General features: G+C 38.2%; 1 protein-coding gene across 10 annotated transcripts in view; it reads right to left on the bottom strand.

Moving 5' to 3' along the window:
• The window catches only part of POU2F1 (POU class 2 homeobox 1), a 196423-nt gene that overhangs the window by 54214 nt on the left and 121467 nt on the right, over positions 1–20742 (bottom strand). For all 10 annotated transcript variants that reach the window (XM_064370601.1, XM_064370594.1, XM_064370596.1 and 7 more), the window contains one exon: positions 5305–5405. In XM_064370601.1, coding sequence (XP_064226671.1) covers positions 5305–5405 — 101 coding nt within the window. The remainder of the gene's footprint in view (positions 1–5304; positions 5406–20742) is intronic.

Raw genomic sequence — 20742 nt, 5'->3', positions numbered from 1 at the left:
GACCAGGAGATTCCCAGTGGAGGAGCTCCACGGGTCGCCAGGGCGACTCTTGTGGCCGGCGTGGCGGTTTTGCTGGTGCCTTAGCACGCCAGTTCTTGGTGCAGAGTCCGGAGATTCCCGGGCAGAAAAGCACCATCAATCTTAACACCGCTGTTTTGGCCAGCTCAGTGGATTGCTCAGATTTCGGCGCAGGGAATCAACAAGTTGGACGTCAGAGACCCAGTTAGAAAGTCGGTAATTATAAAGACGACAGACGGACAAATATATAATGAAGGGAAGAAACCAGCGTAAAAAGGTAGAGAATACTCAAAATCAGAATGCCTCTCCCTCTACAGGGGATTGCAATTCCTCATCAGTAACGGAACAAGGCTTAATAGATTACACGTGTGTTCCAATAACTGAAGCAGGTTTCAAAACGTGGGTGATAAGAAACTTCTGTGAATTAAAAGAACTTGTTCTAACCCAATGCAAAGAAACTAGGAACCTTGAAAAAAGGTTTGACGAAATGTTAATGAGAATGGACAATTTAGAGAAGAATATAAGTGAATTGATGGAGCTGAAAAACACAACACGAGAACTTCGCGAAGCATGCACAAGTTTAAACAGTCGAATTGATCAAGCAGAAGGAAGGATATCAGAAGTCGAGGACCAGCTCAGTGAAATGAAACGAGAAGACAAGAATGCAGAAAAAAGGATGAAAAGGAATGAGCAAAGTCTCCAGGAAATATGGGACTATGTGAAAAGACCTAATTTACGTTTGATAGGTGTACCTGAATGTGATGAAGAGAATGAATCCAAGTTGGAAAATACTCTTCAGGATATCATTCAGGAAAATTTTCCCAACCTGGCAAGGCAGGGTAATATTCAACTCCAGGTAATACAGAGAACACCACAAAGATATTCTTCAAGAAGACCAACCCCAAGGCACATAATTGCCAGATTTATTAGGGTTGAAATGAAGGAGAAAATACTAAGGGCAGCCAGAGAGAAAGGTCAGGTTACCCATAAAGGGAAACCTATCAGACTTACAGCAGATCTCTCAGCAGAAACCCTACAAGCCAGAAAAGAGTGGGGACCAATATTTAACATCCTTAAAGAAAAGAACTTTCAACCCAGAATTTCCTATCCAGCCAAACTAAGCTTTATGAGCGAAGGAAAAATTAAATCTTTTGCGAACAAACAAGTACTTAGAGACTTCACCACCACCAGGCCTGCTTTACAAGAGCTTCTGAAAGAAGCACTATACATATAAAGGAACAACCAATATCAGCCTTTCCAAAAATATATCAAAAAGCAAAGAACTTTAACACAATAAAAAATTTACATCAACTAATGGGCAAAACAGCCAGCTAGCATCAAACGCCGGTATTAAACTTATATATATTTTAATTGGATAAAAAGCCAAAACCCATCGGTATGCTGTATCCGGGCCCATCTTACATGCAACAATACACAAAGACTCAGAGAGAAGGAGGAAGATTTACCAATCAAACAGAGAGTAAAAATAAACTAATAAACAAAAAGCAGGAGATGCAATTCTCGCCTCTGATAAAGTAGACTTTAAAGCAACAAAGATCAAAAGAGGCGAGGAATGACATTACATAATGGCAAAAGGATCAATGCAACAAGAAGAGCTAACGATTCTATAGATCAATGAGATAGAAAATTAACAAGGATATTCAGAACTTGAACTCAGACCCGGAACAAGTAAACTTAATAAACATTTATAGAACTCTCCACTTCAAATACACAAAACATACATTACCACCTCACACCTATTCCAAAGGTGACTATATAATTGGAAGTAAATCACTCCTCAGTAATCGCATAGCATTTCATAGGTTTAAATTAAATATTGGTTGGCTGTTAAAAAAAAAAAAATGAAAAAAAGAGTCATGCATTATTCCAGGGTTCAAATCTGGGCAACTGGAAAATGGTAGTACCACTAACAGGGACAGAGAAGATAATGAGTTCCATTCTGGATATACCAAATAACATCATGTCCTGAAATTAAATATAAATGTTGGTATGGAGCTCAGTAGAGTTAAGAGCTCAAATGAACTGATTGCTACGTCCTTTATTTGAAACTGTTGGTCCTGTTAGCAGATGAGAACCCTAAACACAAAAACAAAAAACAAAATCTGAAGATGTGTACAGAACACATGTCAAATACAGTGTAATAAGGGGAGGCCTATCTGAAGAGGTAGTATGTTTAAGACCTACAGGCTAAGAAGTCAAAGAACCCAAGGAAAGAGCTTCAGGTACAAAGATTTTAAGGAGATAAAATTTTATGTGATTTTGCTTATGTTTCAGGGTACAAGTTTGTTGAGGAACGGGATATTTACACAGTCTTTAAAGTACTGCCTCACAGATTATTACCTACCAGGAGGCAAAAAGACGTATTTAGAGTGGACAAATCTGATAAACACTATCTTAATAATCCAACTTAATATCACAGTAATGGGACAAAGCAATATTATGTGCCTTCTGAATGCACCGAGAGGGACTCAGCATCACTTGTGTTGTATTCCTTTCAAAAATGCGTAACTTGAATTTAGCCATTGAAGGAACAATCAAACATATTCAAGTTATAGGGGTATTCTATAAAACAGCTGGCCTCTATTCTTAAAAAATGTCAATATTATGAAAGACAAAGACAGGCTGAGGAATTGTTCTGGATGAAAGAAGACTTAACAGATAGCTAAATACCAAGTACACACTGGATTGTGGGCAGAAAGTATGTAACTATGGGTCAATATTAGAAAATGATATCACATCAATGTTAAGTTTCTGGAATTCGAAATTTGCACTGTAGTTTTATAAGAGAATACTATTTTTAGAAAAAACATGCTGAAGTATTTAGAAGTAAATGGTTAATACCTGCAACTTTCAAAGGAGTTAGCCAAAAAAAATTTTTTTGGCTCGGTGCCATGGTGTATGCCTATAATCACAGTTACATGGGAGGCAGGAAGATCACTTGAGCTCAGGAGTTGGAAATCAACTTGGGCAACATAATGAGATCCCATTTAAAAAAATATTTTTTACGTGTACATACATATACACATACGGTAAAAGCAAAATGTATTTTGTATGTGTACATATATATATATATACACATAAACCCATATGGTATAAAGCAAATATGGTAAAACAGTAACAACTGATGATTCCAAGTGAAGGGTTTTCAGATGAACACTATTCTATTGCTGTAACTCTTACAGATTTGAAAGGTTTTAAAATAGGAAGTTAAAAATCAAGAAATGAGAGCATTGCTTTACCATTCCATTTAGCTAGTTTCCAACACCCTTCAAGACTCAGCTCAAAAATCACCCTGAGAGAAAAGTCTCAGATTGTACAGGCTAAGCTAATCATTTCCTCCTCAGTAGTCTTATACTTGACCACTTGGTCATCTACTAATTTATTCAACAAATAATTACTGAACACCTGTTGTACTATGGGGCTCCTTGGTAAATGCTGGGGATATAGGTAAAAAAGAAAAGGTATCTATTTTCACGGAACTTATAGTTAATGGGGCAACAGACCTAAAACCATCTATTTTGTGTATGTATATTATAGTTACGGTAAGGAAAGGTTGAAGGTGCTAATTCTGCCAACAAGGGGGCTGGAAATAGAAGGCAAGTATCACACTGTTAATTATCTAATCAGATGCAAGGACTTGTGTCTTGATGGGAGATTCAATGGTGTCACAATTTCAAATAAAATTCTTTGGTTTGCACTCCTTTGGTCTGGGTGGTATTGAAGGGTCTATGATTTTGGTAATAGATGGCTAGATGTAGGAGTCTTGGATCTGATACAGGGAGAGTTTGCAATCATCTTGGAATTTGGACCCAGTGGGGAGAATACTGCACATCATCTGTGCACCCTCAGGGACTTTTAAAAATACATTTGGACCATCACATATTTAAGCCAGATAAAGATGCTTATCAGGTGCCAAATAATTGACTAAACTCTGTCAAAAATGTAATTCCTCTTAGGACCTAGAAAAATTATTGGAGCCTTGACTATGTTTTTTGAAAAAAAAATCAACACGAAACTTTTTTTTCTTCTAGGATATATTTTAAAAATATATATTTAACTCATTTTAGATGTTAATTCATCTTAATATTTTATCTGGAAGTTAATATCGAAGTTTTTCCATTTCGAAGATATAAACAAAGCTACGTGCCTAGGCCAAAGTGTTCCATTAGGCTTCGCTCTAACGGACGATGCTAACTGGGGCCTACATGATACCTCTTTGAGTCTGTGAACAGATAAATGGGCTTTGGAACAGCTTTCCAGAATTTTACCTGTTTTCAAGTAGAAGAGCTTCTTTTATAGTTTAGGTGGCCTGATGACATGTTTTGATGAAAAGACTTTAGTAAGATGTACATATTCGGGGTTCAGTAACTTAATATGCTAATATGTTACCTAGGAGGTCTTAGGCTCACATGGGTTTTTCACTGACTCACCACCAGCACCATCACTAGGGACCACTGCCAGCACCATTACTATCAACACATTCTGCGTGCTAAATTAGTTCTAGGTTTTAACTGAGCTACAGACCACCAAAATATTGCTCTAATATATAACTGTGGACATAAATCAAGAGGTTGAGACACTATATCTATCTGATAATCTATCTCCCAACTGTTTTCTCTGTTTGTTTTCCATTTTCAACCAGCTTCCACATCCCAAGCTACTGAGTAGCTAGGGTTTGTATTTTTTTATTCCTGTTCCCTCTACATTATAGCTAAAACATGAATGAACAGAATTCATGGTCTGTTTTAGACCCAGGGAAAAAAATGTTGTGAACAGTAACGAACTTGTGGCAGTCTTTTGAACCTCAAAATAGGGGTTGGGGGTTACAGTCAAGCGAAAGCCTCTGAGTAGTCGCCCAAACTAACTATCATGGTCTGAAACTATTTTAGAGGACAGAGATGAGCTTGGAGCTCAGAGCATTATGCAGCCGGTCTCAGGCAATGGTAGCTACATCTTTTTTAACTGATAATTTACTACCACCAGGTAGCCACCACAGATTCTCACTTATAAAAACAGCAAACCAGTTGTTATACACATTCCATTCACAAGGAATTCTTTTGTTTCCCACACACCTGTGGGGTCAGTGTCTATACCCTCAATTAAACTATAGGATTTCATACTAACCAAACAGAATGACACAATTATACATAATTAGCACTAGGCTTTAAGTAAGTTTAAAGGCCCCACATTCTGAAATAATTTCCTCAGGCCCTAGCATTTTATGCCTCTTTCACTCCCACTGATGGTTGAACAGAACATTCCTACCTGATGGAGATGTCCAAGGAAAGCCTGCGCCTGGGCTGTTGAGATTGCTCCTCCTACAGGCACAGGCTGCTTCTGAAAGTCCAGACCATTGGTTTGTGTGCCTGGAAAGCAAGCAAAACAATTAGAACTATTAAAAGAAAATAAATGAAATAAAGCACTAGATTTCAGCTCCCAACATTCACTAGGCACCTATTTTTCATAAGCACTTTTCTAAGCACCTCCAAAGAGAAGGGATTCAAAAGAAAGGAAACATAGTAAAATGGTTTCTCTTCTAAAAGCAGGCCTGCATGACAAGTACACAAACACTGATAAAGCTTAAGAAACAAACAAAAATACAAATAATAAATTACAATCATAAGATGGTGTGTGAAAATTCAGATGTGAACGCAGTGACTGGACCAGCTAGCATAGGAACAGTGTTCCAAGAGACCTTGAGGCTCTCTTCTATTTTCATCTTACTTGATATGTGGCTTAGACAGAAGAAATTCACTGGTGACTTTGCCAAGAGCAAGAAAGATTTATTATTAACTTTAAACACTTTAATGAATAGCAATCTGATGGCAAAAAGCAACCTTTTACATGATAAGCAAAAAGAAAACAATAGCTGTACTAATTCCTTTAATCCTAAACTACAGATTGCTGCATGTATCTCATTAGCAAGGGCTCTGCTATAATTATATTTTTCAAAATGTTATGCCAGGCTAGGTGCAACGGCTCATGCCTGTAATCCCAGCACTTTGGGAGGCTGAGGTGGGCAGATGGCTTGAGCTCTTGAGTTCGAGACCATCCCAGGCAGCATGGTGAAACCCTGCCTCTACAAAAAAAAAATCAGTCAGGTGTAGTGATGCCCGCCTGAAGTCCTAGCTACTCTGGAGGCTGAGGAAGGATGGCTTGAGCTCAGAAGGTGGAGTTGCAGTGAGATCATGCCACTGCACTCCAGTCTAGGTGACAGAGCTAAAACTTGTCCCCTACACACACAAAAAAAAAGAAAGAAGAAAAATGTGAGTGCTTTTTAACCACTTCTGCTGTGATTTGATATTAGAATAGGGCTAATTTATGGAAAGACATGCCAATCTATACACAGAAATATTTTCTAAGGAATTATAATACATTGTTTTCAAAATGCTATATCCAGTTATTACTTGGAAAAAGCCAGAGCATCATGTACTGAATAAAATATAACAAGCCACAGGAATCTGTAAGAATCGTCTAGACCATGGATATGACTCTACACTTCCATTTCCTACCACTCAAACACCCCATCTTCCCATCCTTACACCTATGTGTGCACACACATCCAGAGCAGACCAGTCAGGAGAGCACAAAGTTAGAACCTTACAGCAGTGTTTCTAAGACAGTGCTAATGGCTGGCAATATACACATCCTAATTTCTGGCAGATGTATTACTTAAATAAGAATGAATAATTAGGTATATCACATGAACCGGAGCCCTGTTTCCTCGAGATAATTATAAAAGGTATGTATAAATATTTCACTTTCTAAAAATTCATAAAATCGCTTCTATTTTTTCCTAAAGTCTTCTACAAATAGAAGACTTTTTTTTTTTTTAATTTATTGCATTTTAGGTATTGGGGTACATGTGAAAAACATGCAAGGTTTTTGCATAGGTGCATACGTGGCAGTTTGATTTGCTGCCTTCCTCCCCTTCACCTATATCTGGCATTTCTCCCCATGCTATCCCTCCCCAACTCCCCACCCCGCCTCTGTCGCCCCCACTCCCCGCCAACAGACCCCAGTGTATAGTGCTCCCCTCCCTGTGTTCATGTGTTCTCTTTGTTCAACACCCACCTATGAGTGAGAACATGTGGTGTTTGATTTTGTGTTCTTGTGTCAGTTTGCTGAGAATGATGGTTTCCAGGTTCATCCATGTCCCTACAAAGGACGCAAACTCATCGTTTTTGATGGCTGCATAATATTCCATGGTGTATATGTGCCACATTTTTCCTGTGCAGTCTATCATCGATGGGCATTTGGGTTGGTTCCAGGTCTTTGCTATTGTAAACTGTGCTGCAATGAACATTCGTGTGCATGTGTCCTTACAGAACTACTTAGACATATATAGTTAGCAAAATTAAGAGTGCATGCTGTGTCAAGTAATTGAAAACTTGCATGAAAATAAAATGTAATTAGAGTCACCTTTTTCTTTTTTTCCACGACATTCTAGTCAAGTAATCAGTCACTTCCATAAGTCACACATAGAAGTTTCACTATTTTAAAGTTGTAGTTGTGTGTTTTATCATTATTTGTTATCTCTATCCCTATGCAGCATATCATTACCTTTGTGAAGATTTTAAGATAGTACAGTATTAGATTATTTTGTCAATCATACCTCAATAAAACTGGAGGAAAAAAGAGATTGTTCACCACTGGAGAAACATGCTCAAGATATAGTAAATAAATCAACAAAGCTAAAAGAACATGAGAATTTGAAAAACAGAGATAAGCACAAAAAAGATTAACACACTGCTAATAGGAAGTCTTCCAGAACCAAATATTCCACTCTCACGGAGTCTGTGAAAATTCTATATGCTGGTTCCCCTTTCAAGTTGCCATAAAAATGCTAACAAAGCTGCTTATAAGTCACAAAGCACTAAATAACACAGAGAGATTGATTTCTAGTATCACTGGTACAATGGCCTACTGGTAATAATATTTAAGTGCCCTGGCTCTGCCTCTGGTGGGAGGATGAGTTGAAGGTATGGCCTCTGTATTGTAAAATGTTCTTACATTTTTAATATATAATGATATTTTGACATCATAAAAACCTTTCTGGCTGGGGAGAGACTGCCCCTTCCAGGTTTAGTCAATTCCTGGAGACAGCAAAGGGCCCAGCCAGAAGCGTGTCTTTGCTACACAAACCAACCAATCTAGAGCCATACTTCCTCAATCAGCCTCTAGAGGTAATATTCTGCCTTCATCCTAGGGCCAGGTACCAGGCAACTAGAGACCACCCCTAGGTGGTCCCAAAGCCCTCCAAAATTATTCAAATTAGCCAATCCTAAACTGTTTACTCTGTCCTGATTTTCCCACAGTAACCGCAATAAAGGTAGGGGCCTAGAGCTGGTGAGTGGCTTTCCTGTCTAATTCCAGCTACTCAGAGGCTGAGGCAGGAAGGATCCTTTGAGCCCAGGAGTTTGAGGCTGCAGCCAGCTACGATCATGCCACCGCAAAAAGGTGATGTCCTAACTATTCCCCTTCAGAAACCCCAGTAAAGGTAGTGGCCTAAACCTTTCACTCACTCCTGTATTCTGCCTCCTCAACACCCTGGTGTCTTCCCCATGTGACCCCTGCACTGTGTGCTGTGCCTCCTGTCTCTAGGACCTGTGAGTATAATAAACTTTGTTTTCCTGATGTCTCCTATTATGACCACACTGGACTGACCACCTCATAACAGAATACAAAACAGTATTCAAAGGTAGTAAGGTAAAAAGAAAGCTCTTCGACAACTACTCAGATAAATAGAGGAATTCAAGGTGCAAAGGGAGGCTAACTTCTTTTACTCTGGCAATTGAAGGTTCACTGGGAGGTGAGAAGTAGAGGAAAGTGTTACATGGAAATCATTCTTCAAACATAAAGACCTAAACTGGGCTAACAGGAAAGAAGAGAGAAACAGATACATACACATAGCCGGAGCGGATATAAGGATGAGAGAGAAATGAGGAGACAGGTACTTTGAGGGCCCAAACCAAATAGCATTTGTCTTTTTGTGCCTGGGAGAAAAGGAGCACCCTACATTAGGAGATGTGAAGACAAAGAGCAATAGAAGGAGCAGTTAGAAAAGTAGAAAAAACCCTCAAGACTAGTGTGTTTACAGAAATCCTGAACAGATCAGTAACAAGTAATCAAACAAAATCAGTATAAAAAACTTAAAAATCCCTGGACCAGACGGATTCACAGCCAAATTTTACCAGCCGTATGAAGAAGAGCTGGTACCAATTCTATTGAAACTATCCCCCAAAAATCAAGTAGGAGTAACTCCTCCCTAACTTATTCTATGAAACCAGCATCATCATCTTGATACCTAAATCTGGCAAAGAGATAACAAAAAAAGAAAAATACAGGCCAATATCCCTGATGAACACAGATGCGAAAATCCTCAACAAAATATTAGTAATCCAAATCCAGCAGCACATCACTCAATTCATCACGATCAAGTGGGCTTTAACACCTGGGATACAAGGATGGTTCAACATATACAAATCAGTAAATGTGATTAACTACATAAGCAGAATTAAAACAAAAACCATATGAACATCACAATAGAACCAGAAGAAGCATTCAATAAAATCCAACATCCCTTTATAATTAAAACTCCTAACAAACTAGGCATTGAAGGAACATACCTCAAAGTAATAAGAGCCATCTATGACAAACTCATAGCCTATACCATATGAACAGTCAAAGGTTGAAAGCATTTTCCATAAGAACAAGGCAAGGCTGTCCACTCTCACCACTGCTATTCAACGTAGTACTGAAAGTCCTTGCCAGAGCAATCAGGAAAGAAAAGAAATAAATGGTGTCTAAATAGGAAAAGTGGAAGTAAAATTATCTAAAGATTCTGCTCAAAGACACCTAGATCTGATAAACAACTTCGCTGGACTCAGGATACGAAATCAACGTACAAAAAATCAGTAGTATTCCTATATATCAATAACGTTCAGAATAGGCACCCTATAATGGTGCTGGGAAAACTGGCTAACCATATGCAGGAAGTTGAGAACCAAATCAACAATATGATGCCATTTGCAACAGCCACTAAAATAAAATAAAATAAAATAAAACAGCTAGGAATACATCTAACCAAGGAGGTGGGGTATCTATGAGAACTACAAAACACTGTTAAAACAAATCACAGACGACACAAATAGAAAATAACTCCATGCGCGAGGGTTGGAAAAATCAACACCATTAAAATGTCTATATTGCCCAAAGCAATCTACAGATTCAACACTAGTCTTATCAAATTACCAACATCGTTTTTTTTTTTTAACGGAATTAGAAAAAAACTATTCTAAAATGCTTTTTTTTTTTTTTTAACAGAATTAGAAAAAAAGCTATTCTAAAATGCATATGGAACCAAAAAGAGCCTGAATAGCCAAGGCAATCCTAAGCAAAAAGAATAAAGGCAGAACCATCACATTACTTGACTTCAAACTATACTATAAGTTTACTGTAACCAAACAGCATGGTAAGGGTACAAAAATAGATACATAGACCAATATAACAGAGTAGAGAGCCTAAAATAAAGACCCACACCTACACCCAAATGATCTCTGACATAGTCAACAAAAATAAACAATGGAGAATAGGCACCCTATAATGGTGCTGGGAAAACTGGCTAACCATATGCAGGAACAAAGAAACTGGACCCCTACCTCTCACTATAAACAAAAATTAACTCAAGATAGATTAAATACTTTCATGTAAGACCTCAAACTATAAAAAGCCTAAAAAAAAAAAAAAACCCCAGGAAATACTCTTAAAAACATTGGCCTAAGCAAATAACTTATGACTAAGTACTCAAAAGTAAATGTAACAAAAATAAAAACTGACAGTTGGAATTTAATTAAACTAAAGAGACAGCAATGAGGAGATAGGTACACTGGCGGTCAAAACCAACTATCAAAAGAAACTATCAACAGAATAAACAACCTACAGAATAGGAAAAAATATTAGCAAACTATGCATCCAACAAAGGACTAATATCCAAAATCTGTAAGGAACTTAAATCAACAAGAAACAAAAAAACTTCATTAAAAAGTGAGCAAAGACAGACGTGTCTCAAAAGAAGACATATAAGCAGTCAACAAATATGAAAAAATGCTCAATCATCAGAAATGCAAATCAAAATAACAATGAGCATCTCACACTACTCAGACTATTATTAAAAAGTAAAAAAAGGCTGGGTGCGGTGGCTCACACCTGCAATCTCAGCACTTTGGGAGGCTGAGGTGGGCAAATCATGAGGTCAAGAGATCAAGACCATCCTGGCCAACATGGTGAAACTCTGTCTCTACTAAAATACAAAAATTAGTCAGGCGTGGTGGCACATGCCTGTAATCCTAGCTACTTGAGAGGCTAAGGCAGGGGAATCGCTTGAACCCAGAAGGCGGAGGTTGCAGTGAGCCATTATTGTGCCATCACACCAGCCTGGCGACAGAGCAAGACTCTGTCTCAAAAACAAAACAAAACAAAACAAAAAACCCCACAAATATTGGCAAGGTTGAAAAAGAAAAGCACTTCTACACTGTTGGTGGGAATGCAAATTAGTTCAGTCCCTGTGGAGAGCAGTTTGGCAATTCCTCAAAGAACTAAAAACAGAATTACCACTTGACCCACCAATCCCATTAATGGATATATACCCAAGGCAAAATAAACCTAAAAGATACCTACATTTCCATGCTTATTACAGCACTATTCATAATAGCAAAGACATGGAATCAACCCAGGTGCCCAAAACAGTGGACTGGATAAAGAAAATATGGTACCTATGTACCATGGAATACTATGCAGCCATAAACAGAACAAAATCCATGCAGTAATACGGAGGCAGCTGGAGGCCATTATCCTAACTGAATTGACACAGGAACAGAAAACCAAATATCACATATTATTATATTTAAGTGGGAGTTAAACATGTAAGACACAAAGATGGGAACAGACACTAGGGATTCCAAAAGGGGGAAGGGAATGAGAAGGCAAGGGCTGAAAAACTACCTATCAGGTACTAGGTTTGTTACTTGGGTGACAGAATCATTAGAAGCCCAAACCTCAGCATCAGGCAACATATCCATGTAACAAACCTGTGCATAAAACCCTTAGACAAATTCAATACCCACTTATGATAAAATTTCTTGGCATACAATTTTTACGGTGGGTGTGGTGGCTCATGCCTGTAATCCTAGCACTTTGGGAGGCTGAGGTAGGTGGATTACTTGAGCTCCAGAGTTTGAGACCAGCCTGGGCAACGTGATGAAACCCCATCTCTACCAAAAATACAAAAACCAGCTAGGCATGGTGGTGCACACCTATAGTCCCAGCAACTTGGGCTGAGGTGGGAGGATCGCTTGAACCCAGAAGGTTGAGGTTGCAGTGAGCTCAGATCACACCACTGCACTCCTGCCTGGGGGACAAAGTGAGACTCTGTCTCAAAAAAGCAGGGGTGGAGCGGGGGAAACCTTGGCATAGGAATATAAGTTTCCTTAACTTGATAAAGAATAAGCATTAAAAAATAAATAAATAAACAAACATCATAGTTAATGGTGAAAAATTAAAAGCATTTCCTTTAAGATTAAGAACAAGATAAGGGGGCCAGTTACAGTAGGTAGACAGGCATGAGCAGGGCAGAGGGCTCTTCCCCTGCCCACTAGGAATGTCGGGTGATGGTCTAGCAATTTTCACATTGCCTCTCTTAAGCGATAAATTAGCAGCTGGCTTCAGGGCCAAGGTGGGCAGATCTCTTGAGCTCTGGAGTTGGAGACCAGCCTGGGCAACATGATGAAACCCTGTCTCTACAAAAAAAAATAGAAAAATTAGCTAGGTGTGGTGGTACACACCTATAGTCCCAGCTACTCAGGAGGCTGAGGTGGGAGGATCACCTGAGCTGTGGGAAGTTGAGGCCGCAGTGAGCCATGATAGAGCCAATGCACTCCAGTGTGGGTAACAAAGTGAGACCCTGTCTCAAAAAAAAATAAAATAAAATTGTCTTTGTATATTCCAAATGAAAACAATTTTTAAAGATTTTATTTATAAACACTTAAAAGAGATAAAGTCCTGAAAATAAATCTATCAAAATATAGCAAGTTCCACAGGCAGAAAATTATAAAACTTTATTAAAAAACAACGACGCGGCTGGGCATGGAGGCTTGCACCTATAATCCCAGAGATTTGAGAGGTCAGGAGTTTGACACCAGCCTGAGCAACATAGTGAAAAATAATAATAATTAAAAATGTGCAGTTATTATGACAGTTGTATAAACAGATGCCAGCTCAATATTGTAAAGACGTCAGTTCTCCCCAAACTGACCTATAGAATCAAAGTAATTTCATAACAAAATCTCAACAAGATATTTTCTCTCTTTGTCTTTTTTTTTGGAGCAGAGGGGTAGAACTTAAGTTGATTCTAAAATTTACACAGAATGGCATGGGGCCAAGATGTTCTTTAAAATGTGGAGATGTGGATTATCAAGATATTAACACTTATAGAGCAATAATAATTGGGGCAGTGTGGTATTAGTGTAGGAATCAACACATATACCAGTGTGCAGGGTCTAGAGACAGAGGTACACACACCTATGAACACTTGAAACATGACAGAGGTGAGGAAAGGATGAAACATGACTGATAAATGAGGAAAGGGTGGAGTTTTCAATAAAGAGGTAGCTGGGTATATATTTGGAAAAAAAGAAAACCAGGAACATTACACTATACTAAAAAAGAAAGAAAAAATTTCAGAAGGATTAAAAGCCAAAATGTGAAATGCAAAACTATAACATTCTTAGAAGACAATATAAGAGAATATCATTCTAGTGAAAAATTTATTTATCAAGACCCAAAAGATGAAAACACATAAATTTAACTACTTTAAAAGTTTATCAAAGGGGTATATAAAGTGAATTTAAAAAAAGAAAGTATTTACAATCCATACAAACAACGAAGGATCAGTATTCAGAATACACAAAGAACTCCTGAGTCAGTAAGAAAAAGTCAACCCAATAGAAAAAAATACGTAAAATAAATGAATAGGAATTTAACAAAGGTAGAAACACAGATGGCCCATAAACACAGGAAAAGATGTTCAATCTGCTTGGAAACTAGGAAAATGCAAATTAAAACTCCAATGAGATACCATTTTACACCTGATAAAATGGCTAAAATTAAAAAGTTGGTTAATTCAAGTTTGGGAAGACTGTGATTTTGGTAGCAGTATAAACCAGTACAAACGCTTTGGAAAACTGTCTGGCAGTACTAAGCAACATTAGCAGCAAGTTCAGCAATAACACTATTAAGAAAATACTCTGACGAGGTGGCTCACGCCTGTAATCCCAGCACTTTGCGAGGCCGAGGCAGGTGGATCACCTGAAGTCAGGAGTTTGAGACCAGCCTGGCCAACATGGTGAAACACCATTTCTAATAAAAATACAAAAATCAACAGGGCATGATGGTGGGCGCCTGTAATCCCAGCTACCAGGGAAGCTGAGGGAGGAGAACTGCTTAAACCCAGGAGGCAGAGGTTGCAGCGAGCCGAGACCACAACACTGCACTCCAGCCTGGGTGACAGAGTGGTACTCTGTCAAAAAAAAAAGAAAAGAAAGAAAGGAAGAAAGGAAAGAAAGGAAAGGAAGGAAAGGAAGGAAGGAGGAAAGAAAGGAAGAAGATACTCCAGAGACTTTTTCAAATATATGTATCAAGAGATAAGTACAAAATCATTTATACCAGTATTATTTGTAATAGCAAAAGCCTAGAAATAACCCAGATGTCCATCGATAATGGAATAAACAGAAACATTCTGATCTAGTCATGTAACGGGATATTATATCCAGAGAAAATGAATTATAGGTATGTGCACTAACATGGATGAATCTCAAACACATCATGTTGAGCAAAAGAAACCAGTAATAAAATATCCACGGTACAATATGATTCAATTTACATTACGGAAACAGGCAAATCTAAGTAATGTGTCATTTGAGGATAAACATGTAGATGGAAAACTATTTTGAATGAAAAGCGATGTCACCATTAACACTAACTTCAGGATACTGGTTATGTTTGTGGTAGAAGAATGGAAGATGGTCAGGGTGGGCCTCCAGAGGCCTTCTGAGAAATGGTAACATTCTACTTCATGGCCAGAGTGGTAGACATATGAGTGCTCGAACACTAAATTCATGTTTACATACAGGTTTTTACAATTACTTTTGCATAATATCATAAAAGAATCAATCATAAAAAACCAAGCAATAAAATTTTGGGTATACATCCAGATTGCAAGGAATAAAGGAAAAAGAGGTAACAACGAAGTCACGGTGGTGAGTGAGGATGGTTTCTTTCATAAGTCAGGCATTGGTGGGAGCGTGTGAGGATGGTAATTCCAAGGGTAGATAGGGTGGAAGGAAAGACTTGGGAATGATGAAACCTGAGCACATTTAAAGACTGAAAGAGTCTATGGGAAGGGATATGCTGAAGAGATAAGAACAACAGCAGGTTAAAAGACAGGGCAGGCACCTGAAGGATATGAGAAAAGGAGGATTCAAATAACGGGGGTGGTGTGGGGAAAGAGATATTCTTTTTGGTAGATGCAAAAGAAAAGGAGAAAGCAGTTAAAACCAGGAAGTGTAAAGTACTGAAGAGGGAATTGGTGAGGCTCAAATCAGCCGGCCACAATTTTTTCAGTAATCAAAAGGCAGACATTTTCAGAAAACGAAAGAGCAAAACAGAAATATAAAAGATTAGAAATATGCAGTGAAAACTGTGACAGGGAATAAATTAGAGGTGAATCCAAGGATAACACCAGTGACAGTGAAGAGCCAGCTGAGACAGTTAGATTTATACTAAGTCCAAGCATTGGCGAGTCCTCATCTCCCAGAAAGTTCTGTTTCTCTCTTCACAGCCAGCAGTCAAGGATCTAATAGGCAAAGGTTTCCTCCCTTCATGAACAGTTCATATTACTCAGCTTTGCACAGGATTCAGGCATTTAAACGTCTTTCAGTGCTCAGCTCAAATGCTACTTTCTCTCTCTCATGTTTCCCAGCTCTCTAACCCCAAAGCAATAATCTATACCTTCTGCTAACTACAAAAACACATTTGGTACTTCCTCAACATTTTGTGGGAGTGAGAGAGGAAATCATATTGAGCTAAAATACACATGACACAGATGAATATAAATCTCAAGCCCACTATACTAAGTAAAAGCAGTCAGACTGAAAGGGTACATCCATATGATTCTATTTATTTCACATTTTGGAAATGGTAAAGCTGAAAGGGACATTAGAAAGAACTAACCAAGTTCCTTGTTTTACAAATAAGAAAATTTCGCTAATATAAGAAATACTTCCAATGAAACAACCAAGCTGGACAGTAATTGAGCTTGGACTGAAATTCCAAGCCTTCCACCCATCTGTCTACCACCCCCACCCCCAGCTCTCTCCTAATTGCTCTTTCTACTATACCATCCAATGACCAAGGACTCCAATTCAGTACTCATTCACAAATATTAGCTAAGTGATACATCAGTAATTGAGGCCATGATCAGGCTCATAAGGGGACATACGAGGATAAAGTAGTAGAATTCTGGGCCTTTGGTATCTACCTCACAGCTAGTTACTTCTACTACATTTCATTTACATTAAAATAAAGTTTTAAAAAGGGAATCAAATCAGATTTTCTAGCCCATGAGAAATATTACTACATTTAAAAACGACAACTTCAGCAAAAAATGTCTTCAAATAGGAAATGCATCAAAATGTTAATAGTGAATACATTATTCTGTATTTTTCAAATTTTCTACCATGAGTATTAAGTTGTGATAACAACTTAAATTTTTATCGCTAAAACTTTGCTAAAATGGGCAACCCTTCAATTTATCCTTCAATGTCATCTCCAAAGCAATCAGTCTCCAGTCTCTTAAAAGAGACACACTTCTGCTGCTGTCTGAATTCTGCCCAGGTATATACCTACGTTTGTGGTGGGAGGACAGTCTTCTCCTTTATCCTATTCCTGTTGTCATTTTTCCACAAATGAGAATGGAAATTTGTATCCTAAGAACATTTATTTTAAAATGTATAAATGAGAGAGGAAACATAACCCATTAGGGAAAGAAGGAAAAAAGAAGAGAGGGGAGGGAGAACAGAACAGTCAGGGAGAAAGCTAAGGTGAAACCCTCAAATAGGACGAAAATGCAGATATCCTTCACCCTCCTCTCTAGCTTTAAAAGGCCTAGTCATTATGCAACATACAGCCTGGAATCTACTTCCTTCAAGAAGACTTTAAGGGCCTGCCTAACTATAAATAATATTTCCCAAATCTTAACTCCAAATTAAACTCCTATAGGACATTTAATCATCACTAAAGATATAACGTTAATAGTTTCTTTTCCTTTCTTTTTTTTTTTTTTTTGAGATGGAGTTTCCTTCTTGTTGTCCAGGCTGGAGTACAGTGTGCAATCTTGGCTCACTGCAACCTCTGCCTTCCAGGTTCAAGCAATTCTCCTGACTCAGCCTCCCAAGTAGCTAGGATTACAGGCATGCGCCACCACGCCTGGTTAATTTTATATTTTTAGTAGAGATGGGGTTTAATCATGTTGGTTTGGGCTGGTCTAGAACCCCTGACCTTAGCTCATCCACCCGCTTCGGCCTCCCAAAGTGCTGGGATTACAGGCGTGAGCCACCATGCTCGGTCAACATTAATAGTTTCAAAACAGATCAACCCTTCGAGCCCAGAAATTAAAACACAGATAATACACTTTTTGTTTTTTCTTTTTTGAGGCAGTTTCACCTTTGTTGCCCAGGCTGGAGTGCAACGGTGCGATCTCGCCTCACCACAACCTCCGCCTCCCGGGTTTAAGAGATTCTCCTGCCTCAGCCTCCAGAGTAGCTGGGATTACAGGCATGTACACCATGCCCAGCTAACTTCTCCATGTTGGTCAGGCTGGTCTCGAACTCCTGACCTCAGGTGCTCCTCCCACCTTGGTCTTCCAAAGTGCTGGGATTACAGGGCACAAGCCACCATGCCTGGCCTAACACAGATAATACATTTTAATAATCTCTTCCTAGCTATATCTGAAGGAAATCATGACACTAGAAAGGAAAAAAAACTCTTTTGCAATGTCAGTTCCCCAGGTTCTTTAGCTAAATGCATGAAAATTCATTTGTTACTACAGGTCTCAGACCAAGTACCAGAATCACACAGATGACAAAATAGAATTAAATCAGAGTAGGAAAGTTGGTTGCAGAGAACTGAGTTTTCTTGAACCCTGGAAAATATTTGTAAATAGCCCATTTCCCACAAAAGAACAAAACAGATTCATTCTCAACGAAGACCAAGATCCTGAATATGTAACATGGCAAGGTGCTCTTTCTATTCTCTGATCTGATATGATCTGATATGACCCTACATTAAGTAAAGTATACCTGTTCTGAAATGACTTTGCCTCCCAATAATACTTAGCATCACTGGCTCATTGGGAACTTAATCTAGCTTGATGTGTATGTAATCTCTTCTTGTGAATCAAAACTCACCTGATACCCTATACAACCTTTAATCTACTCCAATGCAGTATTTTGAAATATGAATATAAAAATATTCAACTGTTTTCTTAAATCTTGGCCAATAGATGTGTTCATGTTTACAGATTAGTGGAAATTTCTCTTCACTTGAATAAACAGTTTTACCTTTATAAGAAATGGCTTTGGATAAAATTATTGTTATGCCTATATACATAAGAGTTATGACTGAATCATCTATTTTGAATGAAACAATTATTTTTGCTTATGTGCATTTTCTGTTTTTATATAACTATTTAGGAATAAACAACAACAAACGAGAACCAAGAGTATCATACAGAAAACATGATGTATGTTTTACATGCTGCTGTAAAAACAAATGCTGCACTGAATAAATATTTATTGAGCATTTATATTCTAGATGCTGGTTATAAAAATGAATACACGACAGTCCTTGCTTTTAAGTAGTTCTCAAACCTATTCATTCATTCATTCATTCATTCATTTAAAAAATACTTACTGAGCATATACTGTACAGCAAGCACTGTTCTAGGTGCCAGAGACACAGTAGTGAATAGAGACAAAAATAATGTCCTTCATGGAGCTTACATTCTAGTGGGGAAATGGATAATAAAAATGAAGAAATACTGAATATTAGATAGAAATAAATGCTATGGAAAAATAAAGAGGAAAGGGGATAGGGAGTCTGGCTGGGGTGCACAGGTCTTGCATTTATGAATTCCATATTCATAAAAATATATATACAATGTGTAAAGGATAAAACAGATACCACATAGGCTACTGACAACAACAGTAAAAGGAGACTTTAAGGGGAATGGGAGAAGGCAAAGTCAGAGAAACTTCCTGGAGACAATATTTCAGGTGAATCGTAAGAGGATGAGATGGAATTAATTGGAAAAGGTTAAGTCGGGGAAGAAAATACCAAGCATTTCTATGCCAAAAGTAGAAGACATCACGGCCAAGTTAAAAAATAAAATCTAAAAATTTTAAATACCCTGTTAGGTCCTCGGGTTACAAAGATAAGTCGTATTCCCATACCACAAGGAGCTGACAGTTAGGTCTGGGTGACAGACAAGTAATTAAGTAATAAAAAGATAAGCACTATAACAAAGAAAAAAAAGATACCTATGAAAAGACAGTGGAAGGTAGAACACAAAAAAGAATAAGGTACTGTCACTGCCCTCAAGCCAAGCAAAGAAGACTTGCGCTAAGAAAGGTACAAAGAGTTTTGCGAGATTTAGTGTGGCTAAGATATAAGAGATGCGGCGATACAGGTAGTTCAGGTTAAGAGTAAGACACAAACGACCAAGGTGTGAGAAGTGAAACATCTAACTGCTTAGATGTAAACACAATTTACTATCGCTCATCCTCATTTCATTATTACAAGACATTCTGACAACAAGATAGAGGAAAATACACAAAAACACTGGAAAAAAGAAGGAGGCTTCATTTCTGTTATTCTTATTTCCTGGGGAAAATGAAAGAAGAGTTGCTACTTTTAAAAGTATATTATCTGGCCGGGCGCGGTGGCTCACGCCTGTAATCCCAGCACTTTGGGAGGCTGAGGCGGGTGGATCACGAGGTCAAGAGATCGAGACCATCCTGGTGAACATGGTGAAACCCCGTCTCTACTAAAAATACAAAAAGTAGTTGGGCATGGTGGCGCGTGCCTGTAATCCCAGCTACTCGGGAGGCTGAGGCAGGAGAATTGCCTGAACCCAAGAGGCGGAGGTTGCAGTGAGCCGAGATCACGCCATTGCACTCCAGCCCAGGTAACAAGAGTAAAACTGTGTCTCAAAAAAAAAAAAAAAAGTATATTATCTAACCTCATTAAAATGGCTGTAATTTTTTTTTAAAAAAGAAAATAAGTGTTGGCAGGGATGCAGAGAAATTAGAATCCTTCTTCACTGACTGTGGAAATATAAAATGGTTCAAATGCTATGGAAAAAATTTGGCGGTAATTCCATGTTTAACTTTTTGAAGGACTGTCAAAAAGTGGACTTCACTTCTTGAAGTGAACTGCACTACTAGATATACAGTCACGTCAAGACATTTCCAACCAGCAACAATAGTACCATATGATTATAATACTCTATTTTTACTGTACCTTTTCCATGTTAAGATATGTAAATATCATGGAATTACAATTGCATAGAGTATTCAGTATACTAACTGT

This window comes from Aotus nancymaae, unplaced genomic scaffold, assembly GCF_030222135.1.
Source record: "Aotus nancymaae isolate 86718 unplaced genomic scaffold, 86718_ANA_hifiasm-v0.15.2.pri h1tg000108l, whole genome shotgun sequence".
Taxonomy (NCBI): Eukaryota; Metazoa; Chordata; class Mammalia; order Primates; family Aotidae; genus Aotus; species Aotus nancymaae.
This window is presented reverse-complemented; position numbering and strand designations above follow the sequence as displayed.